This window comes from Felis catus (assembly GCF_018350175.1).
Source record: "Felis catus isolate Fca126 chromosome D3 unlocalized genomic scaffold, F.catus_Fca126_mat1.0 chrD3_random_Un_scaffold_47, whole genome shotgun sequence".
NCBI classification, from domain to species: Eukaryota; Metazoa; Chordata; class Mammalia; order Carnivora; family Felidae; genus Felis; species Felis catus.
In genome coordinates, this window is record NW_025408512.1 from 242387 (window position 1) to 261704 (window position 19318).

Sequence of the window (19318 nt, forward strand, 5' to 3'; positions counted from 1 at the left end):
AAGAATTTCTCAGACAAACAATAATGGAAGGAGTTTGTGACCACTAAATCAGCCTGTAAGAAATATTATCGGGGACTCTGAGTGGAAAGGAGAGATCAGAAGTGACAGTATAAAGGCAGAAAATGTAAAAGCAGTAAGCATGTATATTTCTGTAAAAAAAAAAATCAGTCAAGGAATGCCCCAAAACAGGATATACAATAAAATAGCTTATCTAAACCATGGGGAGGAGAAAAAAAAATGAGTTCTAACTTCATTGGCCATCAACTTAATACAGACTGCTACACGCAGAGCAGGTGATATACAAATTAATGCTTATCATATACCAAAACCCACTAATAAACATGTAAAGAATAAAGAGAAAGAAATCCAAATATATCATTAAAGCAAATTAGAAAGACATCAAGGCGAGAAACACAATAAAGGATTTGAGAAAATCTCCAGAAACAACCGCAAAACAAGTAGTGAAGTGACAATAAATACATACCTGTCAATAATTACTTTGTATATAAATGGAATAAACACTCCAACCAAAAGACCTAGGGTGACAGGATGGATCAAAAAACACGACCCATATGTATGCTGCCTATAAAAGCCTCATTTTAGACATAAAGACACCTGCAGATTAAAAGTGAGGGGATGCTTGCACTGTTGGTGGTAATGCAACCTGGTGCAGCCGCTCTGGGAAACAGTGTGGAGGTTCCTCAAAACAATTGAAAATAGAACTACCCTATGACCCCTCAATAGCACTACTGGCGATTTATGCAAAGGATACAGGAGTGCTGATTCATAGGGGCACATGTACTCCAATGTCTATAGCAGTGCTTTCAACAATAGCCAAATTGAGCCTAAAAGCCCATCAACTGATGAATGGATAAAGAGATGTGGTTTACATATACACTGGAATACTACCTGGCAAGGAGAAAGAGTGAAATCGTGCTATCTGTTGCAATGTGGATGGAACTGGAAGATAATATGCTACATGAAATAAGTCACAGAAAGACAGATATCATATGTTGTTGCTCATATGTGGAATTTGAGAAACTTAACAGAAGACCGTGGGGGAAGGGAAGGGGAAAAATAGTTACAAACAGAGAAGGAGACGGGCAAACCATAGGAGACTCTTGAATGCAGAGAACAAATAGAGGGTTGATGGGGGGGGGGGCGGTGGCTGAGAAAGGAAAGTGGGTGGTGGGCATTGAGGAGGGCACTTGTTGGGATGAGCCCTGGGTGTTGTCTATAAGTGATGAACCACAGGAATCTACCCCCAAAACGAAGAGCACACTGTACACGCTGTATGTTAGCCAAGTTGACAATAAATTCTATTAAAAAAAAATGAAAACGAGGGGATGGAGAAAAAATTTATCACGTTAAAAGAAAATGTAGCGATACTTTTGTTAGACAAAAAGAGTCCTTAAAACAAACACTGTGGGGCACCTGGGTGCCTCAGTCATTTGAGCGACCGACTAGGTCTTGGCTCAGGTCATGATCTTATGGCTGGTGGCTTTGAGCCCCATGTTGGGCTCCAGGCTGACAGCATGGAGGCTGCTTGAAATTTTCTCACCCCCTTTCTATGTCCCTCCCCTACTCTGTCTCTCTCAAAATAAATAAACTTAACCAAAAACAAAGACTGTAGCAAGAGCCAAAGAATGCTACTATATCATAATAAAGGGTACAATGCAATAGGAAGATCTAACGATTGCAAATATTTATGCACCCACCACGAGAGCACTCAAGTACATAAAACAATAACCAACATAAAAGAACTAATTGATAATAACACAGTAATAGGGCAATTTAACACCCCATTTACATCAATAGATCTTAATTTAAAAAATCACCAAAAAATACATCTTAACAGAAAATCACCAAAGAAACAGTGGCTTTGAGCCATACAGAGAAAGACAGTTACAATATGTGTTCACTCGTATGTGGATCCTGAGAAACTTAACAGGAACCCATGGGGGAGGGGAAGGAAAAAAAAAAGAGGTTAGAGTGGGAGAGAGCCAAAGCATAAGACACTCTTAAAAACTGAGAACAAACTGAGGGCTGATGGGGGGTGGGAGGGAGCGGAGGGTGGGTGATGGGTATTGAGGAGGGCACCTGTTGGGATGGGCACTGGGTGTTGTATGGAAACCAATGTGACAATAAATTTCATATATTAAAAAAAAGAAAAAAAAGAAACAATGGCTTTGAATGGCAGAGCGGACCAGATTGGACTTAAGAGATGTTTTCAGAACGTTCCATCCTAAAACAGAATACACGTTGTTTTCAAGTGTACATGGAATATTCTCAAGAATGGATCACAAACAAAAAACAGGCCTTAGTTATTAAAAAACAATACATGCAGGTTAAATAACGTGCTACTACACTGGAATGGGTTAAGCAGGAAATACAAGAAGAAATTTTAAAAAATACATGTATACAAATGGAAATGAGAAAACAATGGTCTGAAACCTTTGAGATGCTGCAAAAGTAGTCCTAAGAGGGAAGTACAAAGCAATATAAGCCTACTTCAAGAAGCAAGAAAAGTTTCAAACAACCTAACTTTACCCCTAAAGGAGCTAGAAAAAGAACAAATGAAGCCTGAAGCCAGCAGAAGAAAGCAAGTAATAATGATCAGAGCAGGGGGCCCTTGGGTGGCTTCACTGGTTAAGTGTCTGACTCGATTTTGGCTCAGGTCATGATCTCACAGTAGTGAGATCGAGCCCCGTGTTAGGCTCTGTGCTGGCAGCATGGAACCTGTCTGGGAGTCTCTCTCTCCCTCCCTCTCTCTCTCTCTCTCTCTGCCCATCCTCCACTCATGTGTGGTCTCTCTCAACATAAAATTAAAAAAAGAGATTAAAGCAGAAATGAATGATAGACAAACAAAAAACAGATAAAACTAGAACAGGTCAATGAAACCTCGAGCTGGTTCTTTGTAAAAATTAATAAAACTGATAAGGCGTTAGCCAGAGTAATCAACAAGAAAATAGAAAAGACCAAAATAAATAAAACCACAAATGTGAGAGTAGAAATAAGAACCAACACCACAGAGATACAAACATTTATGAGAGAATATTATGAAAAAATGTATGCCAACAAATTGGACAACTTAGAAGTTGGACAACTAGAAGAATAAATTCCTAGAAACGTATAACTTACCAAACTAAAACAAGAAGAAATAGAAAATTTGAAAAAAAAATCAATAACCAGCAAGGAAACTGAATCAGGAATCAAAAAACTCTCAAGAAACACAAGTCTAGGAGCAGATGACTTCAGATGTAAATGTTAACATGTAAAGAAGAGCTAATACCAAAGAAAGAAAGAAAGAAAGAAAGAAAGAAAAGAAAAGAAAAGAAAAGAAAAGAAAAAAGAAACGAAAAAGTTTAACCTGTCCTTTTCAAATTGTTCCAGAAAAACATAAAAGGAAGGGAAATTTCCAAATTCATTCTATGCCAGCTTTACCCTGATACCAAAACCAGATAAAGACACCACAAAGAGAATTACAGGACAGCATCTCTGATGAACATGCAAAATTCTTCAAGAAAATAAGCAAACTGAATCCAACAATACATTACAAAATCATTCACCAGGAGCAGGGGCAGCTGGGTGGCTTCGTCAGGTAAGCAGCCAACTTCAGCTCAGGTTACGATCTCAAGGTCCTTCGGTTTGAGCCCAGATTCAGGCTCTGTTGACAGCTTGGACCCTGGAGCCTATTTCAGATTCTGTGTTTCCCTCTCTCTCTGTCCCTCCCTTGCTTGTGCTCTTTCTCAAAAATCAATAAACATTAAAAAAAATCGTTCACTATAACCAAATGGGATTTATCCCTGGTGTGCAGGGGTGGTTCAATATTTGCAAATCAATGAATGTGCTACCTCATATTAATTTTCAAAAAAGCATAAAATCATATCATTGCAATAGATGCAGAAAAAGAATTTGACAAACTATAACAAACTATAACATCCATTCATGATGGATGTTTTTTTTAATTTTATTTATTTATTTTAATTTTATTTTTTTCAATACATGAAATTTATTGTCAAAATGGTTTCCATACAACACCCAGTGCTCATCCCAAAAGGTGCCCTCCCCAATACCCATCACCCACCCTCCCCTTCCTCCCACCCCCCATCAACCCTCAGTTTGTTCTCAGTTTTTAAGAGTCTCTCATGTTTGGCTCTCTCCCAGTCTAACGTCTTTTTTTTTTTTTATTTTTCCTTCCACTCCCCCATGGGTTTCTGTCAAGTTTCTCAGGATCCACATACGAGTGAACACATATGGTATCTGTCTTTCTCTGTATGGCTTATTTCACTTAGCATCACACTCTCCAGTTCCATCCACGTTGCCACAAAGGGCCATATTTCGTTCTTTCTCATGGCCCTGTAGTACTCCATTGTGTATATAAACCACAATTTCTTTATCCATTCATCAGTTGATGGACATTTAGGCTCTTCCCATAATTTGGCTATTGTTGAGAGTGCTGCTATGAACATTGGGGTACAAGTGCCCCTATGCATCAGTACTCCTGTATCCCTTGGGTAAATTCCTAGCAGTGCTATTGCTGGGTCATAGGGTAGGTCTATTTTTAATTTTCTGAGGAACCTCCACACTGTTTTCCAGAGTGGCTGCACCAATTTGCATTCCCACCAACAGTGCAAGAGGCTTCCCGTGTCTCCACATCCTCTCCAGCATCTAGAGTCTCCTGATTTGTTCATTTTGGCCACTCTGACTGGCGTGAGGTGATATCTGAGTGTGGTTTTGATTTGTATTTCCCTGATAAGGAGCGACGTTGACCACCTTTTCATGTGCCTGTTGGCCATCCGGATGTCTTCTTGAGAGAAGTGTCTATTCATGTTTTCTGCCCATTTCTTCACTGGGTTATTTGTGTTTCGGGTGTGGAGTTTGGTGAGCTCTTTATAGATTTTGGATACTAGCCCTTTGTCCGATATGTCATTTGCGAATATCTTTTCCCATTCTGCTGGTTGCCTTTTCATTTTGTTGGTTGTTTCCTTTGCTGTGCAGAAGCTTTTTATCTTCATAAGGTCCCAGTAATTCATTTTTGCTTTTAATTCCCTTGCCTTTGGGGATGTGTCGAGTAAGAGATTGCTACGGCTGAGGTCAGAGAGGTCTTTTCCTGCTTTCTCCTCTAGGGTTTGGATGGTTTCCTGTCTCACATTCAGGTCCTTTATCCATTTTGAGTTTACTTTTGTGAATGGTGTGAGAAAGTGGTCTAGTTTCAACCTTCTGCGTGTTGCTGTCCAGTTCTCCCAGCACCATTTGTTAAAGAGGCTGTCTTTTTTCCATTGGATGTTCTTTCCTGCTTTGTCAAAGATGAGTTGGCCATACGTTTGTGGGTCTAGTTCTGGGGTTTCTATTCTATTCCATTGGTCTATGTGTCTGTTTTTGTGCCAATACCATGCTGTCTTGATGATGACAGCTTTGTAGTAGAGGCTAAAGTCTGGGATTGTGATGCCTCCTGCTTTGGTCTTCTTCTTCAAAATTCCTTTGGCTATTCGGGACCTTTTGTGGTTCCATATGAATTTTAGGATTGCTTGTTCTAGTTTCGAGAAGAATGCTGGTGCGATTTTGATTGGGATTGCATTGAATGTGTAGATAGCTTTGGGTAGTATTGACATTTTGTCAATATTTCCTCTTCCAATCCATGAGCAGGAAGGTCTTTCCATCTCTTTATATCTTCTTCAATTACCTTCATAAGCTTTCTATAGTTTTCAGCATACAGATCTTTTACATCTTTGGTTAGATTTATCCCTAGGTATTTTATGCCTCTTGGCGCAATGGTGAATGGCATCAGTTTCTTTATTTGTCTTTCTGTTGCTTCATTGTTAGTGTATAAGAATGCAACTGATTTCTGTACATTGATTTTGTATCCTGCAACTTTGCTAAATTCATGTATCAGTTCTAGCAGACTTTTGGTGGAGTCTATCGGATTTTCCATGTGTAGTATCATGTCATCTGCAAAAAGTGAAAGCTTGACTTCATCTTTGCCAATTTTGATGCCTTTGATTTCCTTTTGTTGTCCGATTGCTGATGCTAGAACTTCCAACACTATGTCAAACAACAGCGGTGAGAGTGGGCATCCCTGTCGTGTTCCTGATCTCAGGGAAAAAGCTCTCAGTTTTTCCCCATTGAGGATGATGTTAGCTGTGGGCTTGTCATAAATGGCTTTTATGATCTTTAAGTATGTTCCTGCTATCCCGACTTTCTCAAGGGTTTTTATTAAGAAAGGGTGCTGAATTTTGTCAAAGGCCTTTTCTGCATCGATTGGCAAGATCATATGGTCATGATGGATGTTTTGAAGAGCAGCACACCTCAACAAAGTAGGCTTAGAGGAACCATACCTCGACAGAATAAAGGCCATATATGGAAAATGAACAGCTAATATGATCCTAACTGGGGAAAAACTGAGAGAAAAACTTCTTAGATCTTGCTTCTAGTTATCTGCTTCTTCTCATTAGCACTGTTGGTTGTTAATAAATTAATCTTAACATTTATTACATCCTACTTTAATGGAGACCAACTTCTCCTATACAAGTTTATGTGTCATCTCTTTTTTTTTTCACCCACTGTTCCATTTATCATTTTTGGTTCTTTCTTAACGAACTCCCCAAAGGTTAGATTTCTTTTGTTCACAAATGTGTTAGGAAAAGCGTGGCCAGGACAGCTAGTGTCTGCCCCGCTCAGCTTCAGGTGGGGCAACTGAAAGGTTTGGGGCTGGATCCATTTGAAGACTTGTTCACTAACGTCTGGTTGTTGATGCTGGCTGTTGCCTGGGACTTCAGTTCAGGAGGCAGCAGAAACACTTAAACTGACACACCTAGACCCTCTTTGTGGCCTAGACTTCCTCACTAGATGGGGAGCTCGATTCCAAGTAAGCAGCCTGAGATACAGAGCAAGGCAGAATCTGTATCGCCTTTTGTCACCTAGGCTTGGAATACACACAGCATCATAGTCACATATTCTGTTCATTAGGAGCAAGCCACTAAGGTTGTTCCATGGTCTTTTTTTTTTTATGGAATTAATATTTGAAACCTATGGACACCCTTAAAAAGCAGTATAATTTACCCACTGGCCACAAATGTTTGTATTCCTCCCACCTGAAAAATACTTTCACTCCCCTCCCCCTCCAATACCTCCTGCAAGTCTCAGTTATCATGGCATCAGGTTCAGGGCTTGAGTCCAAGATCTTACCATCTTAATCAGGTGCAGTGGGGATAAGCTGCCTGGGTTATGGTATCTAAAGTATAGCCCCTTGAGTGCAAGTGTTCTCAATATGAGGACTTGAGAACGAAAGAGACAGTTATTTACCACTCACAAATGCAACATTCTAGTCAACTGCTGAAGACTCTCCCATTCAGAAAAAGAAGATGGGAAGCACCCTAGTCCATAAGAGTTTTGAAATATAGCCTGATGCATGCTGTCAGTTCTTAAGATAGGATTTAGTCCTAACCACGGGAATACTTTCTCCATGTCTCTTCCCTTTCTTTACTCTTTGAGTTCTTGGTTCCTTCCTTTTCATAAGGAATGACCTGTATTTGCAGCTGTTTTTTCATCCTGCTTCCTCCCTGTGGGACTTCTAAGACCCAAAGGCCTCTTTTCCTTTTGCAAGATTTGGTCTCTTGTAGTCCAAGCTAGCAAATAGTATGTTTGCTACTATAAATCTCTTACCTTTTTTAGTTTTCTATAAATAGTACTGGATTTCATGCCGTGTTGTAGCAAAGCGACCCTCCCAAGTCCTTTTGAGATCAGCTTTTCGCTTCAGGTTTCCTGTGAAGCTCTTATATGACAATGCCTTTAAAATTCGTCTACTCTTGGGGCTCCTGGCTGGCTCAGTTGGTAGAGCATGTGACACTTGATCTCTGGGTGCTGAGTTTAAGCCCCATGTCGGGTGTGGAACCTACTTTAAAAAAAAATCTTATAGTCTTAAGATCCCTAAAGAAATTGGAGGCATACCTTAAATCTTTCTGTTTTCCTGGTAGCACCCTGGATTTTCTCGTAACCCAAAAGCCATTTCTTCATGTTGGCATTATTTGCCAGTTCCACATGTAGAGAGGCTGTAAATGAGAAACAGATACTTGAACCCAGTAAGTCCTGGTTCCTTTCAGTTGCATAGTCTTTCTTTAGTTTCTCTTTCCTATCCGTTTTACTTTCAGGTATTTTGTAGCATGACTTCCCTTTCCTCCAGTGTCATTTTCTTCACTTGCTTAGAAACCCTTGCTGTCAGCCTCTTCACAGGCCATCAGGCTTCCACTAAGAGTCTTGTGGAGGCCCTGTTTGGGTCTCATTCTTATGCTTTTCTACATCTTTCCAGGTTCCACCTACCTCCCGGTTCAAAGGAAGCTTAGTTTTAGGTTTTTTTCAATAGCAGCACACCGGTTTTAGTATCACTATCTGTGGTAGTAATTTACTGCTGCATAAGAAGCCACCTCAAAACCTAGTAGTTCAAAACAGCATTTATCTTGTTCACCAATCTTTTAGTTTAGGCAAAGCAGCATAGGGCAACTCATTTCTTCTTCATTTGGCATCAGCTGGCATAACTGGAAGCTGGAGACTAGAATCATCTAAAGGCTTGTTCACGCACGTGTTTGGCTGTTGAGGCTGGCCTTTGGCTAGGACGTTGGCTAGTCTCAGCTGGAGTATCTACATGAAGACTCACTAGGTAGCCTGGGATTCCTCACAACGTGGTGGCTGGGTTCTAAGGGTGAGCTTCCCTAGACAAAGAAAGTCAGATGGAAGCTGTATCACATTTTCCAAGCTGGCCTTAAAAATCACAGCAGTTCTGCATATTCTGTTCACTAGAAACCAGTTACTGAAGCTAGCATATATTTAAGGGGAGGGATTTTCACAGAAGTATCAACAAATTTATAAAACGACCACATCCACTCACCTTGTCTTACCAGTCATATGTAATGGATGGAAGACCTTTCCAACTCAGCATCACTGAAACTCCAGCCAGTTTTGTTGTTGTGGTTGTTGTTGTTGTTGTTGTGTAGCATGATCTCTTATTTTCTAGAGTGTAACAAAGGATTACAAGATAACAGTATTGAAATAAGTTTTTATTTTGCCTCAAAAAAAATATGTGGATTATCCAATTAAAGTTTTACACTGGGAGATGTGATTTCTTAACCTGGAGAATCATTTCTCCTGGGAATGCAGTTCAAATTAGCATTAAAACATTTGCAGCTCAGAAAAAGGCCGTGGCATTAGAATCATTACCTATAGATTCACGAATTAGAGTCTTATTTTCAGAGTCTTATCTTGGGACGTATTTTTGGACGCGCGCAAACATAAGTCAATATGATACTGCTAAAACTTCTTTAAAAATGATGGAGTGTGAAGATGGGGGAAGGGCTAAGAGACTTTCTCCTAAGAGGGGACTTATTTTATGAAAGAAAGATATGAAAGAATGATAGAAAAATAAAAGTATAGAATCAAGTGCAAATGTTGTGTAGTAAAGACAATGATAGCAAAGATCTATTTCAGTAACACCTGATGGCTTTAAGTTTGCTCTTGATTTTCTGAGTTGTTTAAGGTTCCACATTCTAAGACAGGTAACATTTTATTGCAAATGAGTTTATTTAAAATTTTGAGTGCCTGGCTGGCTCAGTTACTCTTGATCTTGAGATTGTGAGTTCAAGCCTCACGCTGGGCTTAGAGATTACTTAAAATCTGAAAAAAAATTTTTGATCGTAGTTTTGAGTTAGACTCTTTTCACTCCACTTCCAAACTATAGTGTTTTATTCATGCAGGCTGATGTCCTTACAACAGAACTGGAAACTACATCTTCAAAATGTCTACAACTGGATGCAAAAAATCAAATTCTTCAACAAGAGTTATTATCAATGAAAGCTTTCGAAGAAGAACGTGAAAAACTAGAGAGCAATAACAAGAAGTTACAACGAGAAGTAGTAAACTTGAAACAATTTATGGAAATGAATATGGTAGAACGCAGTCAAGTGGAACAGTATAAACGGGAGATTGAAGAAAGAGCACGACTGGACACAGTACAAAAATTACACGAAGTCAACCTGTTTTTACAGGTTAATTGATTGATCTGTAATGTGCTTTCGTTCATTTCAATGCAAATTACATTTTGGATAGATGTATTGTATGGGTTTCCTCTACTTGCTTTATGGAAATCTGTAGATTTCTGGAGGCATTTGTTCCTCCCTTTAAAGATTTCAGTTTTCATCATTGTTCTTACTAAATCGAGAGGATAAGAAAAAATGATGATTTAAACAACTAGTCTCACTATGAAGAGGAAAAGAAAAATTATGATTTAAAAATTGCACTCTACTTGGATTATTCTTAAGTTTATTGTTGACTTTTAAAATTTTGTCATTGATTCTATTATTTGAATTATCAGATTGTGTGAATACTAATACAGGAATGATTGAACTTTAATTTTATAAATCATATTTAATTCAGTTGACATTGATGATAAATATTTTAACTCAGGCTTTTTTTTTTCCTTTAAAATTGCTCTCTGAATCATTGACTCAGAACTAAAGGAAGCAGGTATAATTAATTATTCAGATTATAGCTATTTAAAAACTATCCTGTTAATTTGCTTTAGGCACAAGCAGCAGCTCAAGAAAACTTGGACCAGTTAAGAGAAAATGCTCATGCTTCAACGAGAAGTCAAATGGAACTTAGAATTAAAGATCTGGAATCTCAGGTCTCTACAGTGAAGACGTCTCAAGATTCTACTAAAACAGAGTTGGAAACCTACAGGCAACTCTACCTAGAAGAATTAAAAGTTAGAAAGTCCTTGAGAAGTGAACTGAACAGGTAAGCCAAAACAGAATCATAGACAAGAAATTTAGCTTATTCATTTGCCTCTAAAGCATAATTTCTGTGGAGCCAAGATCATGAGATGAGTAGGAAGTGAAAGCCAACTAGATCGTGTAATTTTGGAAAATGATGTTTCTAAGTGAACTTACCTTTGAAATGTTAGTCCAGGACAGTTTGCATCCCTCCTCTTCTTTTTGGTTTTACAGGACCTCTTCTCCCACCCCACCGCCCCCGCCCCCCCCCCCCGCCCTGTATATTTTCCATTGATCGGATCTGCTAGTCTTTAAGTGCATTGTTTGAAGCTTTCTCATTTAGAAGCATATTATTATAAAATTGCTTGTCAGAAGTACCCTAAATAGAAATGTCGATGAGTTCATTTTTGGAAGATGACATCTTTAACCTAAAAGGTCAAGTACTATTACTACTCATCCTGGCAGCTTGGTACATTTATTCTCTTGATTGTGAACTTTGGTATTATTACTAGAGTGGGCCTTGAGACAAACTGTCCTTTATGGTTTTTCTACTTTACATAATGGCATACATGTGAAATACAGAAAGACTCACACAGGGCTGAAGGGGAGTAGAGTTCCCAAAGTGGCTAAAAAGAGCACCGTGGTGGGAGGGAGGTATGTGGAAGACTGAAGACAGAAAGGGCAGATTCTGCCTCCAGTGCCTTGGTAACTGTTATAAGCTAATTGCCTCTGTAGCTGTTTGAATTCTTTCTGATCACACGTCTGCCATCTACTATCTCCCCTAGAGATTGTTGGTCTCAGTGATTCCTCGGTGTCAAATGCTCAGTTTCTTTGAGATACTAAGTGAAATGTACAAGAGTGGTGAAAGCAAACGCTTGAAAATGTCTTTGAGGGATGGTTTATTTTTATATCTGTAAACAGGTTTACTACATATAAGTGTGTATATATACTGGCATCCTGAAGGATGTTGTCAGTACAGCCATTCCGGAAGACAGCAAGTATTATTCGTTAAGCCATGTACATCACTGACAGCCACTTCTCTCCCTTCCCTAACTTGAATTGTTAGTTAGGGATCCCCCTGGAAACATAAGTATTTCTTTAGAACAATTTTAAAAGTATAATTTTAGATAGTAGGTGTGCTCTGTCACATGTTCAGTGTTAAAACACTGTTCAATGGCAAATGCTATTGACTATTATGGAAACTTAAAAAGATGTAAGTCATTTAGGAATGATTTAGGGAAAAAGAAAATGTATTTGTGTTTTTTAATCTTCACAGGACTAATGAGAGACTGTCAGAGAGTAATACAAAACTTCTTGCGGAGAGACAGCAGCATCAAACTTCACTCAGGACTCTTACTATGAGCCTAGGCCTGGAAACACCTTATTGTGGACATTTTGGAAATAATTCAGTGCTCAATGGAAACCTTACTCCAAGAAGAAACTTAGTGATTCCTACCTTAAACCCACGGCCGTCATATGCCTACTGGGAGACTTCCTTGTGGAAGGTTAGTTATATTATCTGTTTTACTTTGGGTTTCAGATATCTGATATAATTGTTGCTTTTAATTTGGTGAAATTCTGAGTTGTTTAAGTATCTAATACATACGAAGTAAAAGTCATAATTATATATGCTAAGAAAGAACTGAGGTAAATTTTATATATATATAAATTTTACATATGTGTGTGTATATATATATATATATATATATATATATATATATATATATTAGTCCCTTGATCTCTCATTTCCAAGAGATACTAATTTTTATTTTATTTAGCGAGAGAATGAGTGAGTGCATGCAGGGGAGGGGCAAAAGGAGAGGGAGAAAGAGAATCCCAAGCAGGTTTCATGCTCAGCACTGAGCCGAATGTGGGGCTCAGTCTCAAAACCATGAGATCATGACCTGAATCAAAATCAAGATTTGGACACTGAAAACAACTGAGCCACCCAGGTGCGCCACAAGAGACACCTAGTATTAACTGTATTCAATAAATATAACTAAACTGACCCATGTTAAATTTCTTGAAAAGCTTTCATTTAAATTTGATTTTAGAAAGTAAATGTTATTGCCTGTTGACCACAGGTACACTTAGATGCTTGGACTTATTTTCGGTTGGCAGTGGTTCATAAACATTTGAAGGTTTTGCTATCATCCAGTTTTTGCACCACTGTATGTCAGTGAATGATCGTCCTCCAAACACTTAACGACATATGAATGTTTACTATTTAAAAGAATCCAAGGGGGTGCCTGGGTGGCTCAGTCATTTCAGCGTCTAACTCTTGATCTCAGCTCAGGTTTTGATCTCAGGGTCATGAGTTCAAGTCCTGCATTGGGCTCTACGCTAAGCATGGAGGCTACTTTAAACAAAAAAAAAAGAACCCATGGTAAGTCCTTTTTCATGAATTAAATCAACTTGTAACACTAAAAAGGTTAATTTCTCTTTTAAGTTACATTTTTGCTATTTTCTTACATGAGAATACATCTTTAATTGCTCTCTTACTTATGGCACTCTTTTTTCTTTTTCCTTTTTTTTTTTTTTTTTGACTAATAGCACCTCTGTTTCAATTTTTATAAAATATCTTGCTGAGGGATTGTAGAGCATTTTATAAATAGCTAAATCAAGCAAATATTTGAATTTTTAAAATGAAGCTTTTATTTCTTCAAATGAGTTCTTTGCCCATTTCTCTTTTTCTTTTTCTGGAACCCCTTGAATGCAAGTATTATTACACTGGATGTTGTCCCACAGGTCCCTTAACCTAGTCTCATTTTTAAAGTTCTTTTTTCTTTTTGTTTTTCAGCTTGGATGATTTCTACTACCCTGTCTTGCAAATTGTTGATCTGTTCTTCTGCATCTTCTTATCTGCTGTTGATTCCCCCTAGTGTATTTGTCATTTCTGTTATTGTATCCTTCAGCTCTGATTGGTTCTTTTTTATATTTTCTATCTCTTTGTAGATGTTATCACTGGATCCATTCATTCTCCTCCCAAGTTCACTGAGCATCTTTATGACCTTTACCTTGAACTCATCACTTCTCTCTGTTTTTTTTTTCTTAGTTTTTTTTCTTAGTTTTGTTAGTTTTTTTTTTTCTTAGGTTTTGTCATGTTCTTTCATTTGGAAGGTATTCCTCTGTGTCCTCAGTTTGTCTGACTTTCTATGTTTGTTTCTAAAATGGTTTCTTTCAACTTTTTCTCTCTTTTGAGTGGGCGTTGCTTTTGAACAATGTACATTAGTTATGAAGTCAAGGAAGAAGAGAATGTTTCTGTAAGTGTTGTCTAGTCATTTTTCTTGGTGGAGCTGTGACAGGTGACACTGGGTAGGCGACAACACTGCTCTTCTCTTTCTAAATTCAGAACACAGGAGACAGGGAGATGGAGAGAAACGTAGTAGCTTTATTACTAATACACCCTAACGAATTGGAGGATATGATTTAGGTTATGTTAGCCACACTGGGCTTCCTCCCAAATTGGGCACTTCCCCACACAGTTGTCAATTGAGGAAACAAATGCTTGACACCCACCCTGGGGGCAGGGTGCTTACCACAGAGCTGAGAGCAGACCCAAATTCATGTTACTGTGGGCAGGCACATCTTTTCAAAGAGGAGACTCAGAAACACATAAGCACTGCTTAGCTCCTTCTCCCAAGTTCACCCATTAGGTAAGTCTCCCTTCCTGTCGGGAGGGAGAGAGAGAGAAGTCCAAATGTGAGAAGTGAAGGTTCACCTATGATTTCTGACTGGATTTCAATTATAAATAAAGTGAATTGTGTCTTTTGTACATACCAACTAATGATGAGAGGTTAGACAGAAGCATGCTAGATGGGAAAGAGAAATCTGTTGGGTTTTAAATTTTGCTGTAAATAACCACACCATGGGTTCACTCATTTGTTGATTGATTTTGATAAACCAAATTTCTTTGGAAGAAATAAATCATTCTTTCAGGAAGAATTTCCTCAGTTTCAGCTTGCTTGCTTCACCTGAAGATTTTCTCTCTCAAGTTCTCTGTCCTGTGGTTTAAAACAGTTGTGCTTACAAATTGACTGCTACTAAAAGGAGTTAACATAATTTCTGTTCCTCTATTTTTATTCACGACTTTAAAATTTGTAATTTAGTTAGAGAGCAACTATCGTGTGCCTCATACCTAAACATTATTGAGCCACATGACAAAGTTTTATGTATTCATTTTCTCTGAGCTATACTTAAAATATACATATTTTTCCTGACTATGAGGAAGTAACTGGCATAGAACTCTAGCCTTGGTAAGACCAGAAGTGGATTCCTGGTCTGCATCTACTTGGTTTCATGACCTCAGGCAAAGAACACTCTCTCTGAGCCCTTTTTGTCTATTACGCAAAATTCGGGATTTTGACTAAATTAGTGACTTTTATACCTTCAACATAATTTTTTTTTCAAAGAATAGAACGTAATTTTTTTTTGCATTAAACTGTATTGTGCAAAACAGAGAGAAGTAGAGCTGTCTAACTAAAGGAGAGATGGAGACTATGGCTGTGACTTCCTTGTCCCTCAATCCTGCGGTGGGTGTCCCCAACCGAACCTTAGATTTCTAGGGGCCATATTTGAATGCTGACAGTAATGAGAAAATCCTTCTAATTAAAAATTCTTTAAAAGTGTTCTTTGAATTAAAATTTGCTGATATATAGTTTTTTCTGTGTATAATTTTCTCACCCTCTTATATTTCTGATAAATGGAAAGGTATACATAAAAGTACACATGTGTCCTCATTCATGGACTTGAAAGCTATTTTCACCATCGAAACACAGTTTTTACCTAGAAATAAACATACAGGTCACAGAGGTAAATATTTAGGAAAAGAGCTTTTGGGGAAAAGATGCAACATTACCTTGGTAGTTCCTTAAGTCATGTCATGTAAAAAACGTGGTTTATATTTTATATCGATATTATTAATAGTAATATAAAATTGTTTGAATAAAGCCTTCCCCCATCATCTGGTATTGAGTTATTAATTTTATAAGTCTGGTATAGTAATGTTGTCCCATTCATTTTATAAGGCCTGAATATAATGCTATTGTCAAAAAAGTGTTATGGTTCCTCAAAAACTTAAAAATAGATATTCATTAATTCCACTACTGCGTATTTACCCAAAGAAAATGAAAACACTAATTTGAAAAGTTGTGTGCATCCCTATGTTTATTGAAACATTGTTTGCAATAACCAAAATATGGAAGCAACCTAAGTGTCCATCGATAGATGAATGGATAAAGAAGATGTGTAATATGTATACAATGAAATATACCTCAGCTACCAAAAAGAATGAGATCTTGCCATTTGTGACAACATTGATAGACCTAGAGGGTATTATGCGAGGTGAAATAAATCGGAGAAAGACAAATAAATACCATCTGATTTCACTTACATGTGGAATATAAAAAAACCAAACAAGTCAACAAACAGAATCCTAAGTACAGAGGACACATTGGTGGTTGGTAGAGGGGAGGTGGGTAGAGAGTAAGGACAGAATAGGTGAAGAGGAGGAAGAGGTACAAATTCCAGTTATAAAATAGGTAAGTCACAGGAATGAAGAATACAGCATATGAAGTATCGTCAATAATATTGTATTAATGTTGTATGGTGACAGAGGGTAACTACACGTACGGTAGTGAGCATAGCATAGTGTCTACAATTGTCCAATCTGAATTTGTATACTGAAATGAGTGTAACATTGTCTGTCAACTATACTTCAATTAAAAAAAGGTATTAGAGAAAACAGTCTCTGAAAATATTGGGAAACATGTCAGCCAAAACATTTGTCCTCACACCTACATTTGTAAAGACATTGGAATCCTTATCACCAGTGTTGATTATGTTCAGTACGCTCTTTTGGAGCCCGTTTGGGGCATTCAGGGAGAGGCTACCTTGTATAAGAAAGATCTAAATAAGAACATTCTAGATAGGAACAGTTGTAATATACAGTTGACCCTTGACCAACATGGTTTCGAACTGTGCGGGTCTACTTTACTTACACATGGATTATTTTTGGATACTGTATAGTACTGTAAGTGTATTTCCTCTTCCTTCTGTTTTTCTCAATGTCATTTTTTTTGCCCTGGCTTATTCTACTGTACAAAACATGTACGAATCGACTGTTTATGTTACCAGTAAGGCTTCCGGTCAACAGTAGGCGATTAGTAATTAAGTTTTGGGGGGATGAAAAAATTATATGCAGGTTTTTGACTGCACCGCAACCCCGGTGTTACTCAAGGGTCACCTGTAGTTGGAAATATTCGTACACATTTCATAAGTCAGTAGATAGCCATAACTTTAATAAGTCAAGTGTTTCCAAACTTGGTCCTAATTTGGACAAAGGAAACAAAGTTACAATTGAAAATTGTATATTGTTTTCTTTATCTCTAATTGAGAAAGTTATAAATCAGAAGCTAAATTTGAAAACTGTTGTAACCCTCTATTTTTCCTTTCTTCAAAGAGATTTTCTGAAATCTTTGTGTGCATATGAAAAGAAATAAGTGTTTTAGTCATAACACAGATAGCAAAATATTACCACTCAATTTTTTGCCAGTAGAATTTTCCACATGACAGCATGACAGTCCCACTTTCTTCATTTTATATGTATTTAAGAGTCAGTCCTGAAAAATTAACAGCAAAAGCATTCCTTCAAATTTTGTTTTTCTAAAAGTGAAAGAATGGAAAGCCCATTTTAAGGAACAATTCATTCAGGTAAAAAACTGATTAAACTTTCATAAAGGGCAGGTTTTCTAATCATTTCCAAGTAGTAATGCAGTATACAATATGATTCTTGTTTAAACTTTTTTGTACCAGTAAGATCAAACATCACCTTTCAGAGATTATACACATTCAATAGATCAATATTAATTGTGCTTTTTATCAGATTCACTTAAATAGCATTATACATATATATATACACATATATATATAATATACACATATATACGTATATACACACACACATATATACACACATATATACGTGTGTGTGTGTCTGTCTGTATGTATGTATCTGTTCTCCATTACCTAAAACTAACATAAAATAGGTAGGAATTTATTTTATTCATGTGATTGTCTTTCTATGGAAGTAATCCCTAGCTTTGGTTTAATCTCTACAAGTATTGTTTCAAGACCACATGTCGTAAGCTATATATAATTCCTACAATGCCTTTTGTTTACCTTACACATTCTAAATAATATTTGACTTATCTCAGATGCAGCGGGAGTTGGAGAAAGGAGTAACCAGAGCACTAGAAGAAGGTATGTTGCCAAAAATGTATGAAGTTAGATATCATTGATTTCTGAAATAAACTATAAATAGTAAATGGCATCCCTTTCCATTGTTTGGATAATGGATACTGCATTCACATTTTTTTTGTACATATCTAATAAAAAATGTAGAAGCATGAGCATAATGAAGAACACACTTCTTCCTCATTTAGTCCTCCTGTTCCATAGCTCTTTTAAAATCTCCCAAAAGTCTAGGGGCACCCAGGTGGCTCAGTCGGTTGGGCGACTGATTTCAGCTCAGGTGGGTGCAGACCCTACAGAGGGCTCTGTGCTGAAAACTCGGAGCCTGGAGCCTGCTTCAGATTCTGGGTCTCCCTCTCTCTGTGCCCCTGCCCGCTTGTGGTTTGTCTCTCTCTCAAAACTAAATAAACGTTAAAGAAGTTTTTTCAATCTCCCTAAGTCTATATATCTGTTATTATTTCTGGCGATAATCTTCCTTCACTGGTGCCATCCCTATGGAGCTGTCAACCTGCACAAGTCTCAGAAAAGGTGTGCTTTATCAAATTGTTGTTTCCGCTAGTGATAGAAGACCCAAAAAGCCAAAGTCGTCTTAGTAATGCTTGGTATAAGTAAGTAGAGGTCATATAGCTGTCACTTGACAGGTAACGGGTTTCAATCTTCACTCATTGACTTTGTCATTGCTTTTGCCCTTGGGTGAAACTTCAAATTCCTTAGCATGGAATGAAAACACCCAAATCAGTTTGCTTCTTGCCAGATTATTCAGCCTTGTCTCACTATTTGCCCTACTCTGCTGCTTTGCTCTAGCACCTTGTCAAACTAAACTACTCATAATTGCACAAGTGTTCTTCCTCACATCTAGCTCTTTCTATATGCTTCTTCCCTCTACCTAGCATACTACTTTTCTTGTCCTTCAGGTGTCAGCTTACATATCACCTTCACCAAAAAGCAGACAATATTGATGCAAAACTGGGATGTCCCTTCTGTATGTTCCAGTAGTGCTGTGTTTTATACCTGTCACTTACATGTGTATATCAAGGAAGGTCCTGTTCAGAAATGTTTGGAAATGCCTGTTTGATTTTTCAGTTTATCGTTTATGATTGTTCAGGGTGGACTGTGTCCTCATCTTGTAATTTCACCTTGTAATGAAAAAACCAGAAACTCTGATATTTATCCACAATAGCAATTCATTTCAGTGTGCAACCCTGAGCAAAATATATTTAATACTAATCTCGGGTTTCATAATGCAGTTGTACATAGTTACTTTTCAATTTTCTTGACACCCTTTTATCATAAAGGCCCCAACT

At 37.7% G+C, this 19318-nt stretch overlaps 1 protein-coding gene and 1 long non-coding RNA gene across 28 annotated transcripts in view; one reads left to right on the forward strand and one right to left on the reverse strand.

Moving 5' to 3' along the window:
- LOC111558426 (ankyrin repeat domain-containing protein 26-like) overlaps window positions 1-18605 on the forward strand; it is a 204820-nt gene extending 186215 nt beyond the window's left edge. For 22 of the 26 annotated variants that reach the window (XM_045051562.1, XM_045051573.1, XM_045051574.1 and 19 more), the window contains 4 exons: window positions 9747-10037; window positions 10574-10788; window positions 12040-12268; window positions 17978-18604. In XM_045051562.1, the coding sequence (XP_044907497.1) occupies window positions 9747-10037; window positions 10574-10788; window positions 12040-12268; window positions 17978-18061 (819 nt within the window). In that variant the 3' untranslated portion in view covers window positions 18062-18604. The other 4 variants (XM_045051579.1, XM_045051569.1, XM_045051572.1 and 1 more) reach the window with 4 other exon arrangements.
- Window positions 13260-19197, reverse strand: LOC123383614. Of its 2 annotated transcripts, XR_006593521.1 has the most exons (6): window positions 19037-19197; window positions 17299-17383; window positions 15447-15548; window positions 14544-14767; window positions 14303-14433; window positions 13260-14105 (listed from the first exon to the last, which is right to left on the reverse strand). It is a non-coding gene; the product is annotated as an uncharacterized LOC123383614 (long non-coding RNA). The 2 variants fall into 2 exon arrangements; XR_006593522.1 differs by lacking the exon at window positions 15447-15548.
- Window positions 19198-19318: the final 121 nt, after the last annotated feature.